Consider the following 17445-nt stretch of genomic DNA (forward strand, 5'->3'; position numbering starts at 1 on the left):
CACAGGCCTACATTTATGTTTTAAGCACCTTCTTGTTTCCCACTGTTGAAGAGCACTTCGGGGATGGCGATTGCATCTTTCAACACGATCCAGCACCTGCTCATAATGCACGACCTGTGTCGGAGCGGTTGAACGACAATAACATCCCTGTAATGGACTGGCCTGCACAGAGTCCCGATCTGAATCCTATAGAACACTTTTGGGATGTTTTGGAACGCAGGCTTCGTGCCAGGCCTCACTGACCGACATCGCTACCTCTCCTCAGTGCAGCGCTCCGTGAAGAACGGGCTGCCATTCCCCAAGCAACCTTCCAGCACCAGATTGAACGTATGCCTGCGAGAGTGGAAGCTGTCATCAAGGCTAAGGGTGGGCCAACACCATATTGAATTCCAGCATTACCGATGGAGGGCGCCATAAACTTCTACGTCATGTTCATCCGGGTGTCCGGATACTTTTGATCGCATAGTGTATATTGCTATTCATGTTGAAGATTATTTCACATTTGAGATGGTGGTTGTTTTGCTGTTGAATCTTCCTCCCATAAAAGAGATTCCCTTGATTTTAGTAACAAAAATTGAAAAGTGCATCTTTTTGCTCACAGATTCGACTTGTTTTGTAGATTCAACTTTTTTTGTGCTGCTTGCAATACGTTTAGTGGAGCCATATCACATGAATTATGGCAAGGCAAGCACTTTCATTTGCCTCTTTCAGTTTCTTTTTGGTTGTGTGCGCTGTTATAGTGCTGTGAAATACTTTGCTTGCAAGTGGAATTTTCATATTTTGACAAATTGTTGGGCAAGGCAGATCTTACGTTTTAAATATGTTCCTTGTTCTCAAAAAGCCATGAAAGTCTAATAAAGGGGGGTCTAATTTGTGAGTAAATGTGGTATTCAGTATACTGAAGTGATCAGAAGAAATATCTTGGCAGAATGACTTTAAGGTACTCTGGAAAAACTGGGATTGACAAGGAGAAATGCTACCCTAAGATTTTAGTGCATGAAGATTGTTCTGTGCTTCTGTGTTCTCAGGTTTGTGCTCTTGTATGCTCCTTTTCTTGTTCCACCCAACCCACCTCTTTCTGGAAATTAATGTAATTTGTTTCAACAATGGTGATTTATCTCCCATTTATACCAGCATTGGCAGAATGAAGGGGAAGAATTATTGGTTGTATTTGACTGTGGAACTCAATATTAAACAAAGTTCGTAAAAGTTTGATACAAGGATGAACATGATACTCGAATAGGAAGAGATGTTTATCCTTGGCATGTGCTCCTATCGTATTTTCATGCATCATTTCCTTGATATGTATTTGCACAGTGGTTTGTTCTCTTATAGTACTCTGGTGAAAATATATTGCATATAAGAGTTACTGGATTGGGGGCAGATGTGTACGCATACTGGCACAACCCAGTCGTAAAGGTATTCTTTCCAGCATTGAAGTTAAAACTTGATCTTTCCTGCTGCATCCAGCTGAGTTCCTTACATGTAGTAACTGTAAATAGGATTGTCTCGAGTGGCCTTAATCTTGCTTGATTACCAGAAAATCATTCATTACGTAGTACACATTCTATGCCCTCAATCTGAAATAATACATAATTTTATTGGTATCGTAATTACTGGTTCTTAACAAGCTGGCTTATACTGTATATTGATAAGACATCCTGTAGGATATTTTCAAGTTGGTTAGATTTTCTTAACTTTCAATATACCGTATAATCCTGAATACCACCCACCTCTGAATAAGACCTGCACATCTGAATTCCTAACGACAAAATTTGGAGAAAAAGTAAATCACATGTTTACTTACCAATTTTTAAAAAAATTTCTGCAAGTGTCACAAAATAGTTAATTTAAAACACTTTACAAGCAATACAAACATTAAGAACACCACGATGAGAAAAGAGTTCAATCTACAAATAGGTCACGATTCAACATCATCAGAACTTCCACTATCGGAACTTAGATCACGTTACCTTCCCATGCATAGTGGTCCTCACTACCATCCATAGAACTTGAGTTTCCATATTTCTCAAAACTTATCCTTGCCAAGTTGAAGATGCGATCCCATGCAGTCTTTATTTGCATAAAAGTTTCACTCGTCCCGTTGATTTTGGTGCATGATTGCTGGCAGATGCCATCCATCTGGTGTAGAGCTGTTTCAATGCAGCTCGGAAAGGTCGGTTCACGCAAACATTTAGTGGCTGTAGCATAGAGGTGAGCCTTCCTGGAATTATTGCCAGATCAGTTTTTCCTTTACTTGTAAACTATTTTATAGCGTCGGTAGTATGCCTGTGTTCACTGTCTAGCACAAGCAGGCTCCTGTTCTGTAATAAAGCTCCTGGGTGACATTGCCAAACACACTTCACCCAGTCCTCAATTATCTCACTGTCCATCCAGCCAAATTTTCTTTCAGAAGTGTTTCTTTTCAGAACCACATACGGAGGAAGTTTGGTTCCATCAGCTAACATGCATAATATTGCCGTACAGCATTGCTTTTCTTTACCTGTTCTGATAGTAACGCTTTTAAAACCCTTGATGAAAACCATATTGCATACCTGCCAACTTCCCCGATTTAGGCAGGAGACTACCAATTTTTGGGTTTTTCCAGACTCCCGATTGTTCTATTATTTCTTCCGATTTTAGCTTATTTTTTGGTGAACTCGTTTCTTTTCAAATCCTGCCATTTCAGCTATGTATGCCAGTGGCCGGAAGTACTTCGCTCATTGAAATATCGACGTTTCTTAATACGAGAAATGCGTGAGAATGTGCGATAGTTATTGAAACCTGTACATTGTGACGCGTATATCGATTGTCAATCTCTTGTTCTCACCTGCTGTGTTCGTATTCGTTTACATCAGTGTAGTCGATTGTCAAGACTAGTCGCTAGATTTGGAATATATTTTAGTAATTTAGTGACAGAATTTAAGAAATAGCGATTAGTGACTTTTCTAGGGAGTTTAGGAGCCATTTGGAGACAATTCTGGCGAATTTTAATTTATTACTTGATAAAAATAGCATTGCGGGAACGTGATGCAATGTATTAATCTCTGCATTTGCTAAGTAATGGTGTCTAAGTGCATGAATGATTCACACATAAGTTCATACTATTTTCGGAAGGCTTATCAGAGACCGATTATCTCACGCACTGCGTGTGAGAGAATAGAGATGTGTATTTTTCAGCCTTGTAGGCTCGTATAGCAGCAGTCGGGTTTGAGACATTAAGAGTTATAATATACCAATTGATTTTTGTTTTTGTTGGCAGGTATGGTATTGTGTAGTGGCATTACAAAATAGACTTGTGTCTGGCGAGCATTTCCAGGTTGAGAAAGGAAATAAAAATTGTGCTTCCACAAACTAATAATGTGGTGATCAAAGGCCGGCATCTTTTCTTTGTGGGCAGGAGGGAGACTTGAATAGATGTGTCTTCGCATACACAATCTGTTTCTTCGATAAAAGTACCTTGCACACCCACGGCTTGCACTGAAACCCTCCTTTTTAAGTTCCTTTGTGTTCTCTTAATGATTTTAGTTAACACATTTCAGTCAGTGCACCCTAACCTAGTTCATGTCTTTCAGGAAAGTGCACTTTGATCTCGGAAAGCTCTACAATCAATGTTACTTTTTAATAAGATTTCCTTATTCCTTCAATCACGAATACATGATTTATCAATATCATATTTACTGCCAGTGGCACGATTTCCTATGGTTTCAACTTCTGTTACAACTTTTTTCTCACTTAAAGTAAATAACTGCAAACGCTTTTTTGAATTCATGTGCTTCTTCACACAGAACACTAAGTATTAAACTACTGCCGCACACCATGTGGTTCTGGTACCACGGAAGTTAGTGGTGGAGTGAGGTTTTAGCCGTTGCCAAGTTGTGTGCCATGAAACTGCTGTTGACCCGTCTTCAGAACAATGTATTAGGAGACCACAATGCGAAAAACTTAAATATGACCCGCACCCAAATTTAAGGAGCAACATTTCTGTAAAAAAAGTTACGGTTGTATTCAGGATTATACGGTACTTGTCACCAAAGAATGAAGATATTTAGAACAACCATTCAATCTTGGAATTCGGTATTGACATCTTTAGAAGGAACAATTTATGAGCAGGAAGGGAAGGAAACTTTTTAACAAGCCATGTATTTTCAGAATTAACATTTGTGAATGCATAAAAATCATGCTGGGAATGAAATTGTGATTGTTAGTTTTTGGGAAAAGCAAATGGGTTGTATTTCATAGATATGACAAAAGAAGATCTTCGGAATATACAGTTTCGATCTGCGGAATATCTTGGAGCAGTTGCCTATTATTTCAACCTCTCTGCTTGCACGTTTGAATAAGTGCTTTTACTGTTGGAGTATTTATCTGTTATGGCTGCTAGCGTTGCGTATTCTGAGTTATATTAATAGGGGTAACTAGATGTTTCGAATTTTCTTTTCAGATGAATCGAGAATGTACCTGGAAAAGTAATCATGTTGTGTGTCTACTAGAAAGTTGCATATAACACTTTCTTCATGAAGATTCATCAGTCTTTTCAGTGATGTTCTCTTTTAAAAATGTGAAATGAGTGTGTGGTTTCATCCTGTCGCATCTACATTTTTGTGTACTCGTACCATTATTTATATATACAGTATAGCTCATTATTGTCTAAACTCTGATATTGTGTTAATGTGCTTCTCATCTCTTGCAATAAAGCTAAAAATCCATACTTTTATAAGTCATTTTCTGATTATCATGTCATTTTCACAAATTTTCCAGTTGCATGCTTCCCGAGTTGAGAGTTCATCTCCGCTTTAAAACACCACCTGACATTCCGAATGGTCTAAGGATCAATTTCTATTAGCCCTATGGATTTGTAATTCTAATTAGAGAAAAAATTTCTTATACATCTTTTTAAAAGTAGTTTTATCATTCTTTTATGAAAGGTTAGTAATGCTGTAACGTCCACGACTCGGTTTATAATGTAAGGCAATTGATCTTGGTCAGTAATTTTTTTTTATTGTCTTACGATACATATAATTGTTGACCTGTATAAAAAATTTGAGTTACAACTGATTATTTAAAAATCTTTACCTCTCTGGTAAACTGTTGGACAGAACTTTCCACAATTTGTTTTGGGCTTATTATATATTGCTGACATTCTTTAAACTATCTTGTTTCCTTTTCATTTCAGAACAGTTCATTACTACATTTACTTCGGAAAAGTTCGTGCATTTGGAACCTTGGTTTTTCACTTTCATTGGGTCTGCAAATTGAAAGTGGGTTAACAGTAGACTTAGTCTACATATTAGATCTCTCTCCCCGTCTCATAAATCGTCTATACTTTCTGAATAATTACTTAATACTTGACGATTCTACTGATTGAGCGAGGCCAGTTTTGGTTGAAGGGTTCTCTTACAGCATTTCAGGAAAAACTGTGGAGTGAAATTTCATGAAACTTTGTGTAAGTTGAAGATGAGGGTAGTTGGGATTTCGAGATTTCTGTTGAAGGGGAAGCAGGTTGAGAGGAAGGCTTTGATCAGACATTTAAAAAGATCACTTAATTTTCTGTTATTATTGAAATATCTATTACTAAGGCTGTAGTAAATGTTATTCTCAACCAATCATACTACAGTTATTGAAATAGTCGTAGCACTGGGAAAAAATGTTGTGGTAAGGGAAAATGAGAGAGGGGCCCGACACATCCATTCCTGCCCAAGCCAGTCGGTGATTTTGTTGCATACTTTGCATCCAACTGAGCAAGCCTGTTGAAGGTTTTTTGTTTTGTTTCAATTAATATGTGTAATTGTTTACTGAATTGATCTGGCTGTGTGGGGCTCAACGTTTGCCATAGTCTGTTCATGTTTCAGTTTTTGGATGAAATTAAAGGATTGATTTTAAAAGGTTTTAATATCTATTTAGTATATTATTTGGTTTATCAAAACTGAGCCCAGTAACTAGGAAAATGTCAAAGATCACATCACTTATTTAAACTTGGAAAATCCAGTGAACTACTGAATCTAAGCAATAAATACACAGGAATATTATACATTTGGGAAATAATTTTAGAGGTTCTGTTTAGTCTTGTAATTAACATAGTTGTATTAATACTGCAGCCCGTTGTGCAGACTATATCATAAAGCTTATTTCAATAATTTTATGCTGCCCGTGGCTGATGGCAACAATGGAAGAACAATGGTATTGGTTTCACATCCATCGAAACGGTTTTGCAGTTTATGGAGTTGCCAAGATGATTGAATTTTGTCCTGCCATATTAACTGCCTGTAAATCCACAGGAGGCAGTATATATAACTACAGCAATTACACAGCCTAATTTATTAGGAATTGATCAAAGAATTGCATATGTGAAGAGAAAATATTCTGGTTGAATGTGAACTGAAGGATTTGCTGGCGTGACATCAGTCTCCTAGTATGGAATGTTCTAGTGTTAAAAGTAGTAAGATTGCAGCTATAATGATAAAACAACAATATCCTTATATGAGAAATGAGCACATTTTTAAGCAGCTTCAAATCCCATTTGATAAAGCCGGGTCGAACCCGCTATGCTCGAGTCTGATAGCAAAGTGTCTTACTGTGTGATCCTGTTTGCCTGGCAATAGTAATACAATCCTGTTCTTAAAATAGGATTTGTTTGGAACGCAAAACTAAATGTCGCGTGCAAGAAAATATTTGTTTCAATTTTATTGATGTTGGGTTTTTTGGTTAATGTTCATTAGAGATAGAAAGCTAAAAAGTTTATTAGGAACTGCCACAAAAACCAATAAATGGGTATATGGGTTTGTTGATTCCTTTCTGGCACATATGCTTCGTTAAAAAGAAAGCCATACTTTTCAGTGTCAACTCGGTTAATGTTTAGTAGCTTCTTTACAGCTATTTTGTTGCGTTGTGTTACAGTTAGTGTTCGTTAGACTGTAAAGCTTTTTTAATGTTACGTGTATACCTTACCAATCCAGTGAAACCTCGTTAAGAAATTTTCTTGCTTAGCACGCCGTAAATTCAAAATTCCGATTCCCATCGTATTAAATATACATGAAAATACCTATGTTACCGCATCGCAAATTCTCACTGTTACCGCCCGGCTCCATAGCTAAATTGTTGGCGCGCTGGTCTTTGGTCACAGGGGTCCCGGGTTCGATTCCCGGCAGAGTCGGGAATTTTAACCATCATCGGTTAATTTCTCTGGTATTGGGGTGGGTGTGTATGTAGTCTTCATCATTTCATCACGACGCGCAAGTCGCCTATGGACGTCAAATCACTTCCTTAACATCCAGACCTTACTTATGATGTCTACAATTACGGGCTGTGAAAGCGTCAATCTAGATATCATTGATGTAGAATGAACTTCAGCAGCCCAGTTGCTTTATACGAATGACTACATTTGTTGCTTAGTTCGTGCAGAAGTGGTTTTTTTTTGTCCTGTACCTATCATTATTGATCACTCTTCGACTTTTTTATTAACACTTTCGAGGTATCAGTGGATAGTTGTGAAAACTGTTGGCCATATTTACTAAAAAATACACTCCTATTGTGTTTCAAAAATATCATGGAGACATCGTGATTTACAGATTTGAATGAAAACAATTCGTCATCACTCTAATAATGATGGACATATTTGTCATTATCAGCTAAACACACACATTTTGCCCTCCTGTACAAGTTACATATAGCCTGCTTACCTAGCTACAAACTGCAATATACTAAAAGTAACACTGCACCTAATAGTGCACACTACTTAGCTACTGAATGAAGTAAATGCATTGTTTAACATTTTCATTCCATTTCCGACCTAGGTCAGAGAAGCTTTTGCTGCCACTAACGAAATTTAAACTTTTCTCCAGTTGTGTGTTTTGATGCACTTATGCCTCTAACCTGGAGATGGAGATTATTGAAGTATACTGTAGAGCAGGGATGGCGAACCTTTTCTAACTAATGTGTCATTTTAACTGTGGTTAATTATTCTCATCTGTTGACTGTGCCACTTTTTTTTTTAATTTCCATTACAAGATGTCTACAACATACAATCCCCCCGCGACTTCCTTACTAAATTCCCGATTATGTTTCATAATATTTATTCATTTACTGATTTATTTATTTATTTATTTATTTATTTATTTATTTATTATATATATCTTGTAAATACATTTGATTGCATGTTCCGTGGGGCTGTACCTCATTTATGGCCACGGTGGTTTCCCCACTCCTAAGCCTCTCCTATCCCATTGTCGTCACAAGACCTATCTGTGTTGGTGCACGTAAAACAAATTGTAAAAAAAAAAAATTTAAAAAATTAGAAGATATAAAAATCTTCACTTCCTCCATTAGCTTCATTATCTTTCCATGTTGTAGTTTGTTCGCTCAACAATTGAACTAATTTCTCCATCACATTTCCATAATGAAATTAAAACAGCCATCCTTGTTTGTAAGGTCACATTCATGCTTTCATCAAAACATTCTTCATACATGTGGGAGTTATCCAAATTAGCTTTCAACTGCTCCGAAACTTCTTCACTCATTTTTAATATTCTATCCTTGACAGCAGTTCAGCTGGGTGGCATTCTTTAATTCTGTTAATTATTAGTTGTTTGTTAGGAAAATTTTCAAATAATGTGTCAAACGTCAATAAGAAACTTTCTTTCAACAACTCACCGTCAGAAATTTTTCCCATGCATGCTGTAATATGCAGTGAGACAGATAGGAACAGCCGCACTGATATTATTCCTTGGCCGGAAAGGTGATACAAAAGAACTACCGTATTTCACGGCATAATCGTCGCACTTTTTATACCAAAATTTTCGAAAAAAAAATTGTAGGGTGCGACCATTATACGATGAATATTTAATACCAGTATTTGTATTACTCAAAAAATGTATTTATAACTAAATTGTATTTGATACAAATTTAAGATGCATGTAATACTCGCGTTTATACATCAAAATAATTAAAATAGTCTAAAACAAAATTCATAATTTTTTGCAACAATTCGGCGAACTTTTTTCCAACCTGAAAATAAAAATGAACGTATTAAGTTAATTTGTCATTAATTTGAGTATTAAAGTTAAAATATTACACTTGCCAAAAATTATTGCTTTGTTGTGAAATGCGGACTTACCGGTACGCAATTTATTCCAAATCTTCGGTGTCGCTATCGCAGGTTTCGCTATCTGATGCGCCGTCCTCGCCGCTGTTAATACCAGTATCAGATTCTTCGTCTCCCTGCCACACTGCGTCATCTTCGGAACCGTCTAGTGCATTCGAAATCCCAGTCCTTTTGAAGCTCTTGGAGACTAGTTCAGGTGGTATAAGATCCCAACTCTTCTTCACCCACGAGCATAACAAGTCCAAGGGTGGACGCCTGATATTTCCGGCGGGCGTCAATTGCTGATCGCCGCTCATCATCCACTCGTAAAATCGACGTAAGTGGTCTTTAAAGGGTTTATTAACACATACGTCTAGTGGCTGCAAAGCAGATGTTAGGCCACCAGGAATGACTATCTGTCGTGTCTTATTTGTAGTGAGAATTTGCTTCACTTCGTTCACGAGGTGACCTCGGAAACTATCTAAAACAAGCAGCGTTGGTTGTTTTAGTAGTGCACCAGGTCTTCTATTCCACACAGTTTTAACCCAGTCCAGCATGAGTTCTAAGTCTATCCAACCCTTTGGTTGCACTCGTACATGAATTCCACGGGGAAACTGTATATTCTTAGGCATCGTTTTCCTCTTGAAAATGATGTAAGGCGGCAACTTTCTCCCGTCAGCTGTAATGGCTAGCATTGCCGTGCATCGCAACTTCTCACTACCGCTGGTTTTCATTAATACACTCAGTGATCCTTTTAGTGCAATAGTGCTGTTGCGAGGCATATCAAAAAAAAAGATTGGAGTCTGGTCGGCATTACCGATTTGAGAAAGCAAGTACGAAGTTTCCTTGCGCAAACGTATGACAAATCGGTGAAAATTTACAATCTTGTCCGTGTAATCAGCAGGCAACTTTTGGCTTAGTGTTCTCCTTCGCACTGACAGATTGTGTCGTCGCATGAACCCCTTAATCCACCCACGAGTCGCCTTAAACTGAGTTACCGGTATGTTGTGTTTGCGCGCTACATCCTGTCCCTTAATTTGTAACATTTCATATGATACACTGCAGCCATTGTTACGTATTTCACTGACGTACCTAAACACTTCTTCGTCAGTTATAGGAAACTTCCCTGTTTTAGGACCTCTATACGCGCGTCTAGAAGGGTTTGTGCTTCTTAGCTTGTTTTTTACTTTCCGCCAGTCACGCACCAACTTTTCACTCACAGAACATTTTCTTTCTGCAGCTCTGTTCCCGTGCTGTTCAGCGAAGGCAATTAAGCTTAGCTTGAAGCCCGCAGAATAGTTTCTATATTTACCCATAATCGCTTATAAATGCTTCACACGTTAATGTTTTGCGATATAAATGACTTTCCGTAATTGTTCACTATTAAAACAAATTATTTCTGCAAACACCCAAAACACAAATTAAAAACTTAAATTCTCATGCACACATGTCTACAGTAATCACGTAAATCTGAAACAAATAAATACATCTGTGATCTGTCCATTCCAGAGCAGCCAATACTGTTAGCAAGGAAGCATGCAACAATTTATCAGTTTAGCTCGTTGGTTGCGACACACTACTGCGCTTGCGCAAAGCTCGCAAACCGGAGCTCTAGCTAGCGCGGTGTAGATCTACTGTATAGTTGACTGTATTCCGAGACGTCAGTAACAAACATTCATGTTTTTCAATTTCTTTTAAACATACGGTAATTAGGTTAATATTTCTTCCCAGTTATTGATGATTTTACATTACATTACTGACGAGTTTATAAAATAAAACTTTAATAGCATTGGATAATAATTATCTTGACTGCTTGGATAAAAGTTTTCATCCCATGCCCGGACACTTATGACGTAGTAGTAAGATAAGAGTCTAGCGATGACAACTGAGACATCGTAAATAATTCGGCTGAATAATTCCGTGGAAATCTGCGTTATCGTCTTGGATTTCACTTCGTGCGCAATAACACAGGAGCCGGCCCCATGGTGTAGGGGTAGCGTGCTTGCCTCTTACACGGAGGCCTCGGGTTCAATTCACGGCCGGGTCAGGGAATTTTACCTGTATCTGAGGGCTGGTTCGAGGTCCATTCAACCTACCTAGCCGGTATTTCCTGGCGACGTTACCGATAAGCATACCTGCCAACCCTTCCGATTTACCCGGAAACTTTCCGGTTTTTAACTCGTCTTCCGATTTTCCGATTTATTTTTACTTCTTCCTATTTTTGACCAATATAACTTCTAGTACGGCCAATACTCTTCCCCTATGATAAATTCTTATGTGTTTGTGTAATTTACGAAACCTCATTTTCAAGAGTATTTATTTGATGCTTTATTTCGTGAGTATTTCGTCCTGCGCCGTCGTGTATCGTGTTTCCCGCTCACCACAGCAGCGTGTCCGCTTTATACAGTTGGGGATTCGGGGCGGCAATTGTCCTGCAAGCAAGACAGGCTGGCGCGCGCTGGCGACTCAGTTAATCGGGATGAAAGAATGAGTTTATTATTGTTGTTCGCGCGCTGTTAACATCGTTTCTGTGCGTAGTTTCGTCGGAGTTTTAGGCCCCTTTTTTTCTTGCATTTGTATGCTTTCCCCCACTGCCAAAGTCGTATGTTAATAATGTATGGAACATATAGAATTGTTTTGTATGTGGTAGTTTCGCGTATTTAAGTGCATCATTTTAATGAGTTGAATGTTTTTAAGGGGGTTGTGTCGGTGACAGTTTCAGGTAGTTTATTTTCTCGTTAAGGCCAAAAATATAACAAACGTTATCTCCAAGTGTTCAGAGATACCTATAAATTTCCGTTCATTTTACCGTCTGATAAAGAAACTACCATATTCTTTCGCGTAATTAACGCCCTTGCATAATTTACGCATCCCAATATTTTTGGGTCCAAAGTGGACAAAAAACAAATGTTCACGTATTTGACGCTCCCACAACTTCGAACATCCATCACGCAGGTCCGGATGCGTTTCGAAATAACGATGTCAACTACTCAAGTAGCAGGCTTCCTATTGCGAAAGTGGGCATTCCAGATATAGGGCAACGTGCTGTTATTAGCCGGCACTAGTTTTAAGAGTGTTTCGGGTACGGGACATTCTGTGATCTCAAAATTGTCAGTCCACATTATTCGAGTAATACTGCATCATACTAACTCACGGTGATCAATTACGCCGAAACATACGGGAAGAGGGCAGCGAGTATTCAATGCCCAAATGAAACGTGCGCTACCGCGGTAACAGAAGTGCACGTCAAGCGGCCAACATGTCTCGCAAAGCATTTCGCGGACCAAAAGGCGGCAAGTTTCCGCAGGTAGAGAAGGATCTGCTTAAATATATGATTTTGTGACGCAACGTTGGATAAGCAATTTCTCACGAAATGCAGTACCGTATTTTAAAGAATGTGAAATAACCGCTGCACATGGAATCAGTGTCTCGGATTTGAAGGTTAGCCGAGTCTTGATTAATTTTATGAAGAGAAATGGACTTCCTCTTCGGCGAAGAACATCATCATGCCAAAAAATGACGAATGATTTAAACCATTTTCATCGTTTTGTGATTGAGAAGCGTAAAGTAAGGAATATTTGATCTCCCTTATAGGAACCGCAGATCAGACGCCAATCAGTTTCCATATGCCACAAAGTCGAACAATCGATAAGAAAGGATCATACAGTGGTATCGTACGCGCTACCGGAAGCAAAAAACAACGATGTACTGCAATGCTTGCTATCACAGCTGATCTCAGAAAGCTTACACCTTACATTGATCTAAAACGAAAAACAATGCCCAAAGCAAAATTTCCGCGAGTGATCCACGTTCGTATTCAAGAAGAAGGATGGATGGACACGTCACTTGTACAAGATTGGATACGAACGGTTTGGGGTAATGTAGCAGGGTCCCTCCTTCGATGCCCGGCCCTTCTCGTGTTGGACATTTTTTTTGCCGGTATGTCATTGTTATGGCATTACATGAATTGTACTTTTATTAGTTCATGTTTTCACTCCAGGTCGTATTGTCAGCTCGTAATGGGAAGAATATTTTCCAGTCGGTACTTCAATCCCCTGTGTCTAACTTACCCGATGTACCCTATTTGAATTTTCAGGAAAAATCTCACTCCGGAATTTTACGCCAAATGACGATAACCGCAAACGAGTTGAACCAGTTGTGTTCTTATATTATATTTGATGTATCTTTTAAATGTAAATGAATTGTAAATATCTTAATTCCTTGAATAATTTACGCATCCGAAGTTTTCGCCTGTATTTTTCGTCAAAAAGTGCGTTAATTACGCGAGAAAATACGATATTATGCATTTTGTTGCGTGTGTCGGTGTGACATAAATATTATTATTCGTTTAAGTGTCATAAATGATAATGATAAGGTACATTTTCTTGTAACCATTTTTATGTTTTGGTAGTTTTAGATTTGAAATTTAACGGTCAATTCGCATTGTAACTGTAGATATGTATGCCTTTTATCTCGACCTTTTTTCACCTAGACCGTGGTGGAATATATGTAATGAAATTCAGGAATAAAAAAATCTTCCTATTTTTGGTTTCTAAAAGTTGGCAGGTATGGATAAGCGATAAATTGCAGCCTTACGTATTTCAAATGGGAACTCATAATATGTAGGTGGTGAATAAATAGTACACTGTCTCGCGACCACGTTGTCAAACTGCCGATAGCCTACCGGTAAGCATAATATGTAGGTGGTGAATAAATAGTACACTGCCTCGCGACCACGTTGTCAAACTGCCGATAGTCTACCGGTAAGCCATGCGTCGTACATATACCGGTATTATTTATTTATACGTTGTGCAACATGTCGCAAACGTGACTGTGTTGCCAAATTGCCCATAAACCATACACGTATTTAAATTGCGCATTCATGTGCAACTTACGTTGCAGTTCCATTTACCTTTTAACCAGATTAGTGAACAAAATTTGGACGTGCGACGATTATGTAATTAAAGGTTTAAAGTCCGATTTTTGTATTGAAAATAAAGGATGCGACGATTACGCGGTGGCGACGATTATGCCGTGAAATACGGTAGTTTGTTTTGTGTAATGTTTGATATTTTGTGAAACAAACTCTCTTCTTTCTTCATATGAAATGGAACCAACATTTGAATGACGAGTCTCGAAATTGCGCTTTACATTAAATGTGGGGGATAAAATTGTTTTCGAACACAGGCAACACATTTTTTTATCAGTCCGAATTCCCTTGGCCGGAGTTCTTGAAAAAATACGGTCACCACCTTTGTTAAGTTTCTGTTCATTTTGGCACCGAAAACATGTTTGCGATGGCCATATACAAAACCACCAGAAGACACTATCTCACTTGACTTCCGGACCTATGAGTGTAGCAGTTGCCATATTGCACGTCCGAATGGAACTTGTATTGAGATTTTCGATATTTATTTCTTACACGTGAAACACTATAGTACAAGACTAGTACAAGACGTATAAATAAAATATTCATGTGGCGTACCACTGAAATCATGTGTCACCTATATGATTTTTCACGAGAGTTTAATCCTGATGTAAACAAATAGGCGGAGCATCTTGGCTTTGCACGTGGACATATACGTAGTTGATTGGAGAATCAACCGTCGCACTCACTGGACTGTATGCGAGCTTGAAGAAAATTAGTACGTCACATTAATTTAATTTTATCTTAGTTTATTACATTTAGATAGTCGGAAGGAGTACGTAATCAAATTAAAATATGGTTGTCATATATGCCAGTATATATAAATTTTTTATTTTTTAAATAAAACAGTGATTAAATAACGAGATATGAATGCAGAAGGCGTGGTGTAATGCAGGAAGTCTTCTCATAGTCAGGGAAAGTCCCAAGCTGTACAGCGTGGAGATAAGGTGTTGCATCTTGCAGCAGCTGTCAGTGTCAGTATTCATAGTGAGAGAAATGGAGCAAGAGGTAGGACCATCGCCTGTAGTGAAGCACAAAAGAGAAAAACCGCTCAGAAGTGACCATAGACAGTGAGTTGTGAATGTTTTTAATAAAATAAGTGAACGGAATCCAGAATCTCCCTTCAGACCCCTCTGTTTAGTTTCACACACCTCAAAAACTGTTCCTCGTCTATTTTAGGTCATATGTGCAGCACTGTATGTCCGAACACGAGACGTTGACGGGGCGGAGGTTGATACTACACTCTCAGCGAATCACAACTCTTTCTTTGGCTGAGGCGTGGACATGCCTTGTTTACATCAGGATTAAACTCTCGTGAAAAATCATATAGTGACACGTGTGGCATAGGTTCGCCATCCCTGCTATAGAGGGTATTCATTTTACCCTGCTTAACTGCAGGGTGACCCTTCGCCTACTTGTTATTTGAACAAAGGTCGAGATGGAGCATTTGGAACTATTGAAACAGCGTAGCATTTAAATAATTGGGCTTGTCTTTTAAATCACTATATGTTTATATTCTACTACAGTTCAGTACAGAAATCAAGATATCAAGAATACACGTGAGTTTGCTGCCATTCGCAATGTTAAAAATCGATCAATTTTAATGTGTCTCTTAAGTTAATGAATATAAGTGTAAATATAGGTTTACGTCTTTGCTTAGTGAAGAAATAGTGAGCTGGAACTGCTAATACGCATTTCCTGCAAATTGCAGCCATTTAGTCAATAACTAATGAATTCTTTAATCTTTGTTGAGTATGCTGAAATTTTTCTTAAGAGCTGTGGGTACTAATAATTTGGTTCAAAGTCTGAGGGTTAAACACTAGGATGTTATTAATGTACCATACATTACATCCTGCCGCATGGTGTTTCATGTCAGAAATTTGTATTTTCTGGTGCTAGTGGTGTAAATGTGGATTTTGATGATGAATCCTATGTGTTGGAATATTTTGAACGGTTCATAGGTGATATGTTTCAACTTATTGCCGAACAGACCAATGTGTATGCTAAACAGTTTTTAGAAGCCCATCTGAAATTTAAAGCGAGAGATTGGGTGGATACAAATCCAACTGTGATAAAAGCTCTAATTGGACTTCTAATGCTGCAGGGGATAGTTTATAATCCAGAAAACAGCATGTACTTCTCAAAACAGGAAAGTATCGCAACTCCTTACTTTTCAAAAATTCTCTGAGGAAAGATTTGAAGTTCCTTAATTTCTCCGACAATTCCAAATTTGATCCTAACCTGCACAACAAAAAGCTGTACAAAATTCAGCCGGTACTTGATTACCTACAATCAAGATTTTCTTCTGTATACACTCCTGAGCAAAACGTGTAGATGGAGTCCCTCCTATGAAAAGGACGATTGGGCCGGGTGCAATTTATTCCATCTAAAAGACAGATTTGGCATGAAATTCTATAAACTTCATGAAAGTGGGTCTGGTTATCTGTGGAATCTTGTAATTTATACTGGCAAGGACACAGTGTATGGTCAAAGATATCCTGGTGAGAACATTTCGTCCAGAGTTGTACTAGAACTCACTCACAACCTTTTTGATAAAGGGTATTGCCTCTATCTTGACAGCTGGTATACCAGTCCAAGACTAGTTCACACATTGTGTTGCAGAAATACTGATGATGTGGGGACTATGAGAATCAACAGAAAGAAATACCCAGACACAGTGAAGAGGGCCAGACTGCAGAAGGGGGAAACAATTGCAGCCTTTCGTAAAAAGCAAATGATCATGAAATGGAAAGACAAAAGGGATGTTACCTTAGCACAATCGCTGATCACAGTATGAGCGATATTCAAACGAGGAGTAATCCATAAACCATCCATTGTTGATTCTAACACGATTATGGGAGGAGTGGATAAAAATGATGGCCAAGTTCCCAGCTACACACTTGCCAAAGAACGTCTAAGGAAATATTACCAGATGATGTTTGGTTACCTGATGGATCTGGTGTTTTGAATGCGTTTATAATTTATCATAAAAAAGGGCGACGCCTATGTAGACTGGACTTTCAACTGACCTTAGCAGAGGACTTATCTTCAAATGGAGGAGTAGTAGAACAGCAGCCACCCCCTGTGGGTGGGGGGCACAGATGAAGAATTCACCCAGGGTATCCGCTGCGTGTCGTAAGAGGCAACTAAAAAGGATGATCAAATTAGAACCATGAAACTACTTGTGATTAATACGGGGAGCACGATTGGTCGTTTTTACTTGTGCGTTGTACCACTATTTTGGGTACCAAATAGGTTTGTAATTCATAGCAAACGAGAACACGACGGCTTTTACAGTACCTGTGATTAGTAGCAGTATATGAGCGACACCATGGGATGAGGGAACCCATGGTTCTGGCTTGCCTGTGGTTAGTACGCACTACATGAAGAACACCACGGGATAGTACGAGTCCCTGTGGTTAGTACCCTTATGTGATGA

The 17445-nt window shown here is 38.5% G+C and overlaps 1 protein-coding gene across 5 annotated transcripts in view; it reads left to right on the forward strand.

Moving 5' to 3' along the window:
* Positions 1-17445, forward strand: part of LOC136871621 (RNA-binding protein 1) — a 98075-nt gene that overhangs the window by 69589 nt on the left and 11041 nt on the right. For 2 of the 5 annotated variants that reach the window (XR_010859773.2, XM_067145088.2), the window contains one exon: positions 4445-4709. The exons of the other annotated variants lie outside the window; for them this stretch is intronic. Coding sequence is in view for 1 of the 2 variants with exons in the window: in XM_067145088.2 (XP_067001189.1) it covers positions 4445-4448 (4 nt within the window). In the remaining variant the exon portion in view is untranslated. Of the gene's footprint in view, positions 1-4444; positions 4710-17445 lie in introns of those variants that run through there. 5 annotated transcript variants of the gene reach the window in all.

Source organism: Anabrus simplex, chromosome 4 (genome assembly GCF_040414725.1).
Source record: "Anabrus simplex isolate iqAnaSimp1 chromosome 4, ASM4041472v1, whole genome shotgun sequence".
Taxonomy (NCBI): domain Eukaryota; kingdom Metazoa; phylum Arthropoda; class Insecta; order Orthoptera; family Tettigoniidae; genus Anabrus; species Anabrus simplex.